The sequence below is a fragment of the Carassius auratus genome, unplaced genomic scaffold, assembly GCF_003368295.1.
Source record: "Carassius auratus strain Wakin unplaced genomic scaffold, ASM336829v1 scaf_tig00023751, whole genome shotgun sequence".
Taxonomy (NCBI): domain Eukaryota; kingdom Metazoa; phylum Chordata; class Actinopteri; order Cypriniformes; family Cyprinidae; genus Carassius; species Carassius auratus.
Genome location: NW_020525296.1, coordinates 446,394 through 459,902, shown reverse-complemented (window position 1 = coordinate 459,902; position 13,509 = coordinate 446,394). Strand labels below are relative to the sequence as shown.

The 13,509-nt window shown below is 35.5% G+C and overlaps 1 protein-coding gene across 1 annotated transcript in view; it reads left to right on the top strand.

Annotated features, from left to right (window-relative positions):
• The first annotated feature begins 4,268 nt into the window (after positions 1–4,268).
• LOC113078007 (uncharacterized) overlaps positions 4,269–13,509 on the top strand; it is a 77,130-nt gene continuing 67,889 nt past the window's right edge. Inside the window, exon 1 of the mRNA XM_026250282.1 lies at positions 4,269–4,465. Coding sequence (XP_026106067.1) covers positions 4,424–4,465 — 42 coding nt within the window. The 5' untranslated portion in view covers positions 4,269–4,423. The remainder of the gene's footprint in view (positions 4,466–13,509) is intronic.

The window sequence follows — 13,509 nt, the reverse complement described above, 5'->3', positions numbered from 1 at the left end:
GTGAAAAAGACTGTTTGTGTTTTTTCTATTGAGAACTTAAACCCCCAATCATATCCCCACTCCACAACCTCATCAATTGCTCCTTGTACTTTCCTGATTGCATGCTCCATATTCCTTCCCCTTTTCCACAAAGCTCCGTCATCGGCAAACAAAGACCTCCCTATATCCATTGGCACCTTTGTGAAGACATCATCAATCATGATGATAAAAAGTAGTGGGCTAATCACACTGCCTTGAGGCGTTCCATTGCCCACAGTGTACTGACTTGACATGTCTGACCCTATTCGTACTTCAATTTTCCTTTCAAACAGAAAATTCTTTATCCAATTAAAAACTCTTCCACCTACACCCATCAAGTGCAACTTTATTAACAATCCTTCCTTCCACATCATGTCATAAGCTTTTTCTATATCAAAAAACACAGTAATGACTGATTCCTTATTGGCCTGAGCCTTTCTTATTTCATTTTCTAGTCTTATCATCGAATCCATTGTACTCCTACCTTTCCTAAAACCACTTTGATAATTTGCTAGCTTTCCACTTTTTTCTAGTATATACGATAACCTTTCTGTTATCATCCTTTCCATAATTTTTCATACATTTGATGTTAATGCTATTGGCCTATAACTGGAGGGTTTAGAAGGATCCTTGCCAGGTTTCCTTATTGGAACGACTACTGCCTCTTTCCATGCATTCGGTAATCTTCCCTCCTCCCACACTCTATTATAAAGGTGCAGCAACTTTAAGAGTGCTCCTTTCCCTAGATGTTTTAGCATCACATAGCATATCTGATCTTTTCCTGGAGATGTTGGTTTAGCTCTATTTATCGCTCTCATCAACTACCAATTCACCTTGATGACCGCATAATCGTTTTGTATTACCTAGTTTCATTTGCAGGAACTATAGGCCTGTATTATAACATTATGAATGAAATGTGCGTTATTTGGAAGAAAGTCGAGGTGTGTGACTGACTTTAGCCTATTATTAATTATATTACTAGTGTGGATCCCCCGTCCCCGTCCACCCCAGCCCTGTCCGTTCCATTTGACAGAGACGCGCCTCTCGCCCCACCCCGTTACACTTGTCTCACAACACAAAGCTTCAGTGTGCATTTTCAGTGTACATTTTCAGCAAGCAGGGGCGCCGGTGTGATGAGAAATCGGCAGCTGCAGGGAGCGCCAATTTGCCAATTCCACACACAGTGAAATTATATAAATGATGAAAAACCGCTTCGCGACACAGAGGATTTTTTCTTATCTGCTTGTGCTGCCGCCCCCAATGTGTCACGAAAAAATGATGCCCCGGGCGGCTCCCCGGTTCGCCCGTGCCTAAAACCGCTACTGGATGGAAGAATAATTCAGTTTATTACAAAAGACTGAAGATATAACTACCGCCATCCTTTTATTTATTTCTACGTTGAGGACACTTTATAAGCCTACAGAGACTAACAAACAACCTTCACAACGGGATGGAGCTAATTAACGTTACGTTACTTTGAAATTCAAACAGTAACAGTCATCTAACTACTGGTCTTGAGCCAAAGGGAAGCATAAATGTGCTTTTATTCTTCGTTTTATAATGTAACATTTCAATTCAGATTAATATTTAAAATTATTTATTTGGATTAGAAAGATTATATATTTTCAAATTACTCTTTTTGTAATTGTACATATCCCTGTTGGTTTATTTTAGGTGGTTCAATTTACAGTCTGAGGTAAAATTATGATGATCCTTTTTAACTTGGTTATTAAAATTGGTCACTAATAATCTATAATAATCTATAATCTATACATAATCTATACACTCTACTGGTTACGTTAACACTACTGACACCTAGTGGTAAGTTTGAGTAACGTTACTGGCAAATACAAATACATTCTGTCACTACATCAACAATAATGTAAGATTTTCAAAACTTTGTCTTGTGTAAAGTGTTCGTTCTTGTATTAAAACAGCCTTTGTGGTATCCTGGATGCTCAAGTGATCCTGTGAAATTAGGCAATTTAAACTTTAAAATAGTTTAAAATGACGTTTTGAAATTATTTACTAAAGACAAAAAATCAGTCTGGCAGATTTTTCTGATCATAACTTCACCACAGAGGTTAAAATGAGCATTGTGAAGCTATATTTATATTTATAATAATCATTTATATTTAATTTGTGTTTCAGGGCAGTTGGTGAAGACAGAGAGCTGTTGTGGAGACAGGACAGTTCCTCCTCACCAGTCTCTGCTGTGGATGGATGCCTGTCCACTAGCACTGGACATTTACAACATTTTGGAGCCAGAGACCCCTTGCAGATAAGATTTTTCAAGGACACCCTCAGAATTACAAGATTTTAAGGTTTAAAATTATTGTGGGTTGGATTATAATGAACATAATATGATTGTTTTATTTATTAATTTAGTTTTTTTTAAATTATCCCCAATTTTTTAATAATACATTTGTTCAATACAGCACAATATAGGGCTAAGTTGCACCAGGTCAGGAAAAAACAGATAAATTATCGATGTATAAGAAACATTTTGCTATTAATTTCAGAAATAATTTAAATACTGATAAATAAAATGTAATAAAAATGTAAAGAAACTTAAAAACTATAAACACTGTAAATATTTTATTTTCCCTCACTTTCAAATCATCTATTCAAAACAGAACAAAAATAACAATATTTAGGCCTATGTATAAAATAAACTAATTCTAGTGCCATTAGTTACAAGCAGTATTTCTTTTGTTAAATAAAGAAACCAAAAAAAAAAAAAAAAAAAAAAACACTTGCCATCTCAGTTTTTGTGAACCTCATCCTGAAATGTAGAAAACACAGAGGTACAGACAATGCTACTGTGTACAGACAGACTTGAGAGAGTGGGAACTATATTTATAGAAACATTTAAGTGACCACTTTGATGTTTACGTTGTGCTTAGGCTTTTTGACATTACATGCATTATATAAGTTACTTTGGAATAATTCAGCACATCTCAGAAGATTCAAAAATATGACTTGTAGTCTGGAAAATATGGTATAAAATATTTTGTGGACCCATTTGCTTTGGTCCTGAACCCCAGATCGAAAACCCTTGCATTGTAGTATATTTTGTTTATTATTATTATTATTATTATTATTATTATTATTATTATTATTATTATTATAGTGCATGCAGATAATATTTAGGCACACAAACACTTGACTATTGCATGAATAAAGAATACCATATTTAAGAATTTTATGCTAATTGCAGTTTAAATAAAAATGAAAAAGCTTAAAAACTGAAGATCCAACAGGTGAACATAATGTGTTGACCCAACTAAACTAAATTGTTTGTTGTTATTTGTTATCCACTGTATAATGAGTGAAATGTATTTTATTTTTATGTTTGTTTGTTTTTGTGTGTGTGTGTGTGTGTGTGTGTGTGTGAACACACTGTTTCTTCAAGTTTATTTACAAGTAGAAATATAAATTGCATGGAAATAAACATGAGATTTAATTGAATGCAGCCTAAGAGTGTTTATTTTGTCTAGAAATCTGAACTAAATTTGAACCTCTGTGTATGTCGATATTGGACGTCCAAAGACGTCATAAAAACTTTCATTCTGGCTCTTCGGGGGACATCATTTCAAAGTCCGACAAAGATGTCGAAAAGACGTCGTTTCAACGTACTTTTGCACAGTGGGCACCCACAACGTGCAAAACCCAAAGATCACTAAAACAAAGTAATTTAAAACAGTTTTTTTTTTTTTTTCGAAAGCTTTGTAAATGTCATGATAAAGAATAAAACTTGCAAATCCAGGACCAATATTAGTACAGTCGGAGCAGGCTTTTAGAAATTTTCTCTGCGTTTATTTTAATTTTTAATTAATTAATTTTTTTTTTCTTGTTTGTGTTTTAGAAAATACAATCAAGATCACAATGAAGTTAGACACTTTAACACTGCCGTCTAGAGGAATATATGGGTTTAAGAATGAGAAAAATCCACTTCCTTTATCAATGAATAATGTATTATTACAAATAAAGTACAGGGCCTTTCATGATAATAATATGAATAATAATGTAAAGGAGTACCTTGCAGACTTATTAACATGATCATTCTTTAAAACATCATTCTTACATCCTGATCATTCTCGCTACGTGGCATATATTAAAGTAGGTATCAAGTTACAAGCATAAAGCTCACCATAAAAAGTGTGATAAAGTTATGGGATTCAGTCTCTTTAAAAACACAATCATTAGGTTCCTTACAGATGTAAAGAAGAGCTCTGTGGAGGAGAAGCTGAGAGGATGTCAGACTACAGACAGCAGCGACAACAGAAATAGAAAGTGAAAGTGAAAGTATTGTTGGCAAACAAACACTCAAATGTTCGCGGAGCTCGTGCTTGTATAAACATAACACAACACTCGATAAATTCCGCGAAGAGCTGCAGACAGGATGGACACGCGCACTGAGGAGCCCGTTCACGGCAGTAAGACGGTAAGACCGATTCATTACACACTTGAACCGAGGAGCACGATCATGGTCTAGGCTTCAGGATTTACTGCATATCTCTGAATGAGCAAAGTGGATAACGAATGCCAGAAAAGACAACTTTCAGAAACAGATCGTTAGTCAATCTTTTAGAAGTTGTGTTACTTCCACCGTTTATTAACGCATACATTTACATTTCTAAGCGCTGCGCGTGGAGAGCATCGGATCTAATACACTTCAGTTTGCACCTTCCGGTTTTAAAGCTCGGTGAAGTTGGCAAAATATTCACAGATTTGACTTTTCCGGATCAGTAAATCACGATCAAAACGTTATTGCTACACAACTGACGACTCCTTTCTTTCGTATTGATGTAGAAAAAGAAGCGAGTTTTCCTCAAAACAAGCTTTCCTCCTCTGTACAAAATACATTGATCTCAATGCGTCTGAGACACAGCTCGAAGGGACCGTCTGCAAAGGGCGAAACACGAAATGTTACTGATCAAGTCCTCGATAACGTAACAGTAGGGGAGAGCAGGGGCGAAAGTACATTTTTCAGAAAAACATAATTTTAAAAGATAATGTTGTAGACAGAGATATATTTCTGCTGCAGCCAGTAACTCAGAAGTGTGGTCTATCAATACTATTTGGTATTTTGTAGTAATGTAAAAATACTTCAGTATACTCAGGGCCGTTTGAAGGAATTTGGGGGCCCCAAGCAAAATGGACAATATAGGCCCCCTGACCCCCACACGCACGCAAAGCCTACAGGAACCACAACATAGCCATACAGTTTAAGTTCACCCACACTTTATCTAAATAAAAAAGGTTTACAGTGCAAATACTGCTCGAGTAGTTTGGTGGGAATTCAATAGTGATTTGCACAGTTTTTTTCTAATAATATGACAGCACACACTTGTCAGTTTAAACTCTGGGCTGTGCAGGATATCAGCTATAATTATAGAACTAGAGAGGAAACATCAGCACTGAGAAGTGATAGCATATTGAAAGAGGTCACTATTAACAGCTCAGGGGTGCATTTCCCAAAACCATAGTTGCTATGTATTCAAATATATAAAATATTAGAAATAAAAAGGGAAAATGATATATTACAATATATCACAATATATTTTAAGAAATATATTAGTAAATATATTTTCCTTTCGTAAGGGGGACCCTGATCATTTTTAAAAGCAGCATCTGAAAACATATTTTCTCTCTGTTATCTCGGACAGTGTCATGTACTTGTCGAGGTACGGCGACTTACTCGGGATTAACTGTTCTCCGACCCAGGCGAGGACCTGAACACCAGTAAAAATGTTTGATAGCATTTGGTTGTTTGCCTTGTGAATATATAACACATAGCATACCTGTTTTCTTGTGTTATGATTCTTTTTTAAAGACAGAATCAGCTCGTTCTCTTGTGAATTTTTTTGTTCTGCACGGGCCGGCCACACGCTTTCCGTGTGCGCACTGTATTTAACCATGTAGTACTTATATTAAAATCGCAAACATTTCAAATTAAAACTTAAAATTGACAAAAACAGCCGACTATCATGTCTTTTCTTTTGCATTTAAGTTTTAATACTACAATAAATATTGCATGTCACAAATAAATAGTTCTTTCACCTCCACCATGAATGAGAGGAGAGTTGTTCATTATGTCGCCTTGCTGAAGTAAATTCTAGTTTTCCTTGCTTTACCCCGGTCCTAAGGTAAAAAAAAAAACATGACTGTGTAAAAGAGTATAATTAAATTAAATGCATTTATGGTGAGATTACATTTTTTTAATTAAACGCATTCATGACGAGATTATTATATTTTCATGTCAATATGTGTTCATTTTGACCACGAACCATGCACTGTGAGCCTGTCACTTTAATTCAGCGCGTGCAGCACATCAGAGACTCGGTCACGCGGAAACGATCTCTGCACTGCGCCGCACATGGAACGGATCGCCGGACCGCATCCGCGCGCAGTGTGAAAGCTCTATAATACAGAGCCCGGGAATCAGGTGTATGAGATTAAAAAACCCGAGGCCCACCCGTGTATTCACCAGGCCCACCTATTAATGACGTTCTGTATCCGCCACTGCTCCGACCTCATCCTATGCCATCATTTCATCAAATAATTTTTTGCGTGACTCGCCAAGGAGTGGTACCATCCGGAGCAGAAGGTGGCGCTAATGCATCATAAAGATGGTTGGTTGCTATCCACCGTAAACACGAACAAGATGAAGTAGCGCCGTCGCGTCACTCACTACTGATCCAGGATCAGCGATCTTAGCAGTTGTATTTCCCGATGTGAGTTTGAGCTTCAGAAATGCTTGCGAAAATGTAGCTTGTGTGGTAGCTACAGCACTACTTGGTTAAAAAAAGAGCTTCGCTACTGAAAAGCTATTTGATTCAGAAAGCAGCGAAGCTACGACCAAGCTACTGAGAAATGTAGTTAAACTAGTAGCTTCGCTGCATGTAGCGACGCTTCTGCCCAACACTGAAGCTAAGGTATGGCTAAAACCTAAATATAACTAAGGTAAATGTGACGCAGCAGCTGCCCAAAGAGTGATGTTCCTCTGTCCAGAAATGTCCTCTCATAAAAATCTGGATAAAACCAGACTTTCTGACCCTCACTCATTCTTTTGGTAATATACAATCTAAAGAAAAGAAACTTACAACAACACAATAAAACTAAATATAAACAAAAAATAAAAATAGAAATCTTAGGCTGTTAAAAGCACAGAATCTTTCAGTTCTATACCATCAGTCCAGTCCAGTGTGCTGCTAGTCCCAATGTAAAAGTGTCCACCTGTCTATATACAATCCAAAGAAAGTGATGATCCAATAAAAGTAAGATGCTGGAATGGTAAATCCTTAAAAGAAACACCTCAATCCCCGATGCCTCCTTATATGCTATTGAAGGTCCTGAACAGCATATAGGAGGCTTTGAGGATTGAGGTGTTTCTTCACAGAGTCAGTTAAAGACATGCACACATTAAAATGGTTTGGAGGAATAACATTATGAGACAACATAAAAACCTATTAAAACTCAAATATACACACAATCATTATATTATATTGAGCAGATGAAACATGTAATTTGTGACAGTGTCACAACGTTTTGAAATAAATTATCTTTTAACACTATGTATGCAAACTGTCAAATACCTAAGGTACACTTTTCTAGTGATTTTGCAGTTAATTCTCATATTTTATTTTCAGAAAGTTTTCGAATATTTGTCCTCCCTAAATTTGTCACTACTGAAACACAGTAATACTAATTGTATTAGAAGGGTTATATTGACCTACTGAGATTTTGCTTACTTCTAGATTGTAGATATTTATTTAGTTTATATTTATTTATATTTTACCATTCCCCCCCCCCCCCCCCCGGTAAATCTGTAACATTTAAGTTTTTAACAATATTTCAATTCTGTAATTTTATGAAATGTGTTGTATTTCTCTTTGTAAAAGGCAAAACATTGATCAGACTGATTTCAAAGTTAGGAATACATTAGTTTGAATATATACCGAACCAACAAACTATCATAACATCTTCGTTCATAATTCAGTATACTTTCTTTTTGACAAAACAAGTTTTAGTAGTGACAGCAGTGCTTTGGTAGCAACCACATCACATTACAGATTTTAAACTCATACTAAAACATTACTAAAGCATACTAAAATAATAATAATAAATACAAATTAAATTGCATAACTATACTAATATTTGGTTTATTTCCCCCAAACTTGAGGATTATTTGTGCCTTTTTGTCACTACTGAAACATATATGACATGTATCGGTAGTGACAATTCTATGGGATAACCAAAAAACTAAAACAAAGATGTCACTTCCTAAACTTCACTGGATGTTTGTTTCATCTCTGCAGTTCTGAGCGTGTTCAGCTCCAGGTTGACAGACAGCTGCTCAACCTCTTGTCTGTAAGCAGACTCATCACCGTCCTGGATGAGGCCGATGACAGTGGTGTCGTCTGCAAACCTCAGGGGCTTGACAGAGGGGTCTTTAGAGGTGCAGTCATATCGATTGCCTTAAAACTAAGTAAGCTGAACTAAAAAAAAAAAAATTTTTTTTTTTGGATTAATACTTTTTGAAGTGTAAAAAGCACCAAAAATGTGCAATGCAGGTGATCAAGGATCCTGAATGTTTGGCAATCTTTGAGCTCAAGCTAACAATCAACATCAGTTTATTTTTTTTATTTAATGACAAAAAGTTTCACAATATTACCTATTTCTAAGAGTAGAAAAACATATTCGACCAAGGTTCAAAAATGTATAACTTAAATTAAAATAAATTTAAAATGTCTATTTTCAAAAGGGATACAGTATTTCACTCAAACTATTTACTCTCCCTTGTGTCATTCCAAATACACAAGATACTTTTAAAGAAACCTTAGAGACTTCTGTTCCTTCACTGAAAGTCCTGGTTACCCAAATTTTTTTTAATTTTTTCAGATTTTATTTGAGTGGATATGTTTTTTTTAAAATACACCTTAATTACCTTTTAATATATTTAAAGTTTTAGTTACCTGGACTGTCAATAAAAGGACAGAAAACTCTCAGATTTCATTAAAAAATTACTTGATTTGTGTTGAAAAAGACCAAAAGTGGTGTCAAACAGCTTTGACTTTCATCATCAGCAGATTTTTAGTGACTGTAGTTTTGGTTTCAGAGATACGTGTCCTATGAAAAGAAAGACTTAAAGTTGAAGAATAAAATCAAAGTTGTACTTGAGCTGTAAAAAACACCAAATGGAGATTCCTGCCAACACAGTCAGAATCTGATGGAAATATGGGGTACGTCACATTCACAGTCCTAAAAAATAACAGAAAGAGTACAGTTCATCTTACACTTAAAATAATCTCACAAATATACATGCAACTTAAATTAATTTGGACTATTATCTTATGTACAACTAACAGACAAACAACTAACAGAGATAAAAGACACGAGCTCGACAAGTCTGAAATATTACATGCAAAACATACTTTTACCAATTACCACTTCAACAGCCTCAAAATAATTATGCTAGTCTTTACTACACAATGGCGTTTCCTTTAGGAGACAAACATACATTCAGTTTAACTGCGAAAAATAAGATAACAAATTAACATGAGTGTAACCATAACCATAACCATCTATTAACTCCTCAAAAAGTGCAGATAATGTAAACTCTTATGTAAATATTACATAAGACATTCATGGACGTTATATTAAAAGTAACGTTACCTCTTCGGTTCAGTAATGTTCAATGAGGCCATTAAGAACTCTGTGTCTGAGGCGAAAACCACGTCCGCGTTTTGTAAAAATGTAACGTTAAGCTCCTTTGTTAAGCTCCGCCTTTCATACAACCAGGTAAACAATAAACGATAACTTTACATTTTGAATCTTTACTTACCATAATGTCTTTCACTCACTTCTCGCTTCTTTCACGCTTAGAAAATGGCGGCTGCTCGCACTGGAGACGTACGATCTTAACGTGACGGGCGTGCTCTCCTTTACATCCACGTTCCCAAACCAGCACCGCTGGGTTAAAACAACCCAAAGTCCTACGCAGCGGTCTCAACACAGCATTTGGGTTGAAGAAACAACCCAGCGTTTTTTTAGAGTGAACAGGATATTTTTAGTTCCCTTCACTTTACAACAAATCCTTCAAATTTATCAGAGCTAATAATTACAAATATATAATTCTAATGGATAAATATAATGGCAGTATATAATAATATAAGCTTAGCTATAAATAAACAAAAATAATAATAATAATTTAAAGCTAAGCATAAGGTAAGATTGGGTTCTCTCATTCTCTCACTCGATCGGGAGAAGTCCGTTTCTATATTTGTGATGTTGCCCATTTAAAGCTTAACTTTTATTCATGAGGTAAAATAGGCTTTGTAGTTCACTCGTGTTTCAGTATCGATGGAAAAAAATCATAATGAGCAATATGCCAAAGTGAATGGCTGCTGTTTCCAATGAATATGTGCGCAAGGCACCAGCACTATCAAACAGCTGAAACAGATAATGCTCCACTTTTGATCACATGGTAAAGGCACGATTAAAAAATGCAAAGTGTTAGCAGTTTTCAAAAATCAAGAATAATAACGGAGTTAATAATAATTATTGCTAAATATATATATATATATATATATATATATAGAGAGAGAGAGAGAGAGAGAGAGAGAGAGAGAGAGAGAGGCCTTATATTTAATGACTGTTTAATAATAATAGCATGTTTTTTTTTTGATGCGTAAACTGTAGTCTAAGACTATCCTATGTTTTGAAATTAACTCACTGTAAAAAAAAAAATCATGTCTTTTAAAGATGTTACAATGTTATATCATAATGTTATTTTTGTTTTTACTTCCTTCTTTTATCTCATTTTACAATTACTTTCTGTTCGCAATCCTTCTCTTTGCACCACTTGGTGGTAGTTTCGCAACGGATTTTAACATAAAATATATATTTTATAACAGTGCCTGTAAAACACATTCAAAATAACATTACAACATATATCTGTAAATTCTCCCTCATTCATGAAAATAAGGGGTAGGGAGCTAAAGCAAGTATTTTGAAAATACGAACACTTCAATGAATCTGAAAATATAGGTCAGAACAGGTTTACAAATGATTTAAAGGGGGGGGTGAAATGCTATTTCATGCATACTGAGTTTTTTACACTGTTAAAGAGTTGGATTCCCAAGCTAAACATGGACAAAGTTTCAAAAATTAAGTTGTACGTTTGAAGGAGTATTTCTGTTCCAAAAATACTCCTTCCGGTTTGTCACAAGTTTGGGAAAGTTTTTTTCGAGTATGGCTCTGTGTGACGTTAGATGGAGCAGAATTTCCTTATATGGGTCCTGAGGCACTTCTGCCGGAAGAGCGCGCTCCCGTATAGCAGAGCACTGAGAGCACAACAGACTTCACTGATCAGAGCGAGAGCTTCGCCAAATGTCACAAAAGAAGTGTGTTTTTGGTTGCCAGGGCAAGACGACCCTGCATAGATTACCAAAAAAAAACAGCATTAAGGGACCAGTGGATGGAGTTTATTTTTACAGAGCATCAACGGAGTTGTGCAAGTGTTTTTGTTTGTTCCCTGCATTTCGAAGATGCTTGTTTTACAAACAAGGCCCAGTTTGACAACGAGTAGTACTGCATCCTTCATAGCTCCAAAAAGTCTTTAGTTTTATTATATTTATAAGAGAAAGATAGTCTTGCACATCGTTTATTTCTTAAGGATGATGCAATCCCAAGGAAAAAGGGTCACGATCGTGTGTTGGAACCGCAGGCGGTGAGTAAAACTGCTTCAAATATCTCTGTGTTGTTAACTTAGCTATCAGCGCGTAAGCACATCAAGTAAACAACATGCGATGTTGTCATCAAACTGCACTTTCCACATGTACAGATAAAAAAACCGCTAAGCAAATATATACAGTTTCAGTACATACCACATAGAGACGCCTTTGCTGATGCTGCTCTTGTTAAATTTCAGCCTCTGGATCTGTGTCACAGCTTCCAAACGCTCTCAACACAAAAGCCTACTGGCGCTCGTGATTCTTTAGCTCCGCCCACACGTCACGCCTCCAGCCGGTCGTGTTTTTCCGGGAAAAATCGGTACAGACTATCTTTCTCTTATGAATATAATAAAACTAAAGACTTTTTGGAATTATGAAGGATGCAGTACTACTCTCAAGATTAACAGGATATTGAGTGAAAACGAGCATTTCACCCCCCCTTTAAAGAATTGCACTAGGGCTTATTAATTGGTAGTTTTTTGTGTGGGGGTTATGAAATGTTTAAAACAGTGCAAAGAAAGTGTAAAAATTCAAATAAATCAAGTAAGATTTATTTGGAAAAGGCGCCACTGAATGCACGTGTGCCACTTGATCCACAAATGTACTTCTGCCATGTTGCATGTGCAAATTCTCATACACTAATGCAAAAAAAAAAAAAACAACAACAAAAAAACATCTGCATTCACAAACATGTTTATATTTGTACAATGCTTCATATTCATGTAATTCTGAATGTCACAGACACATGTTGACAGGCATTTGGTTATGGATACTGAGATATATGTGCACATAAGCAGTGCATGTGTAAGGCTGGGGAAGGCTTAGGCTTCCACTGGCAATGAAATGCCACAAAATTTGTCAAAAATTTCCCGCACAAATCTAATTCCAAAAAAATCTATTAGGTCTGTTGCTAACAAAGTGAATATGAATAGACACTTGCGGCATCAAATGCACCGTATTTAAAATGTAGGCAGATGTATGTAAAATATAAGAGATTTATTTCACAGTATATACAGCTTCAGTGATTATAACGATAGTTTTGTTAATGATAGTTTTAAATACAAATTCAGTCCCAATATTTTTTTTATATATTTTTTAGCCTACATGACACCCATGTATTTTATACATTTGGCTTAGCCTTGCCCTGGAGTTATTCACACTCCAGATATGCATGTGCAACATTTACCAATATCACGCAGCCTTGCCCGCTCAGGGCTGAACTGAATCAACATTGAATTGATGCAAGCTGAAGTGGAGTTTATAGCTGAATTGAACTTGTTTCATAATGAATGACCTTTGCACAATTTTTGAACTGAACTGAATCAACACTGAAGTGACTGTAGCTGAATATTGGCAGTTGCCACAGCTGTAAAATTTGGATTTGTATCATTTCCGACATTTACATTATTGATTCTGTTACTTTCCTGTTTAATATTGTAAACCTGCTTTGTATTGTGCTATTAGTGCTATTAAAATAACGGTGACATGACTTGACTTAATGGTTTAAAGTCTTGTCTGAGTTTAACTTTGTTGCAAATGTGTCTGTATGTCTTCTGATTCTTTGGGCCAGAGAACTTGGTCAAACCTCTTTTTGTCTTTCTAAGATTAGAATAGACTTGGTATGTGCTTTATCTGTTGTTGTCTCACTGGAAGAAGAATCTGAATGTAGTGTTTCTGTTCATGTCTTTTTCCTAATAGTCCGGCTATTCTTCTTTTTTTTTTTTTTCATACAACTTAGACTGGAAACTCA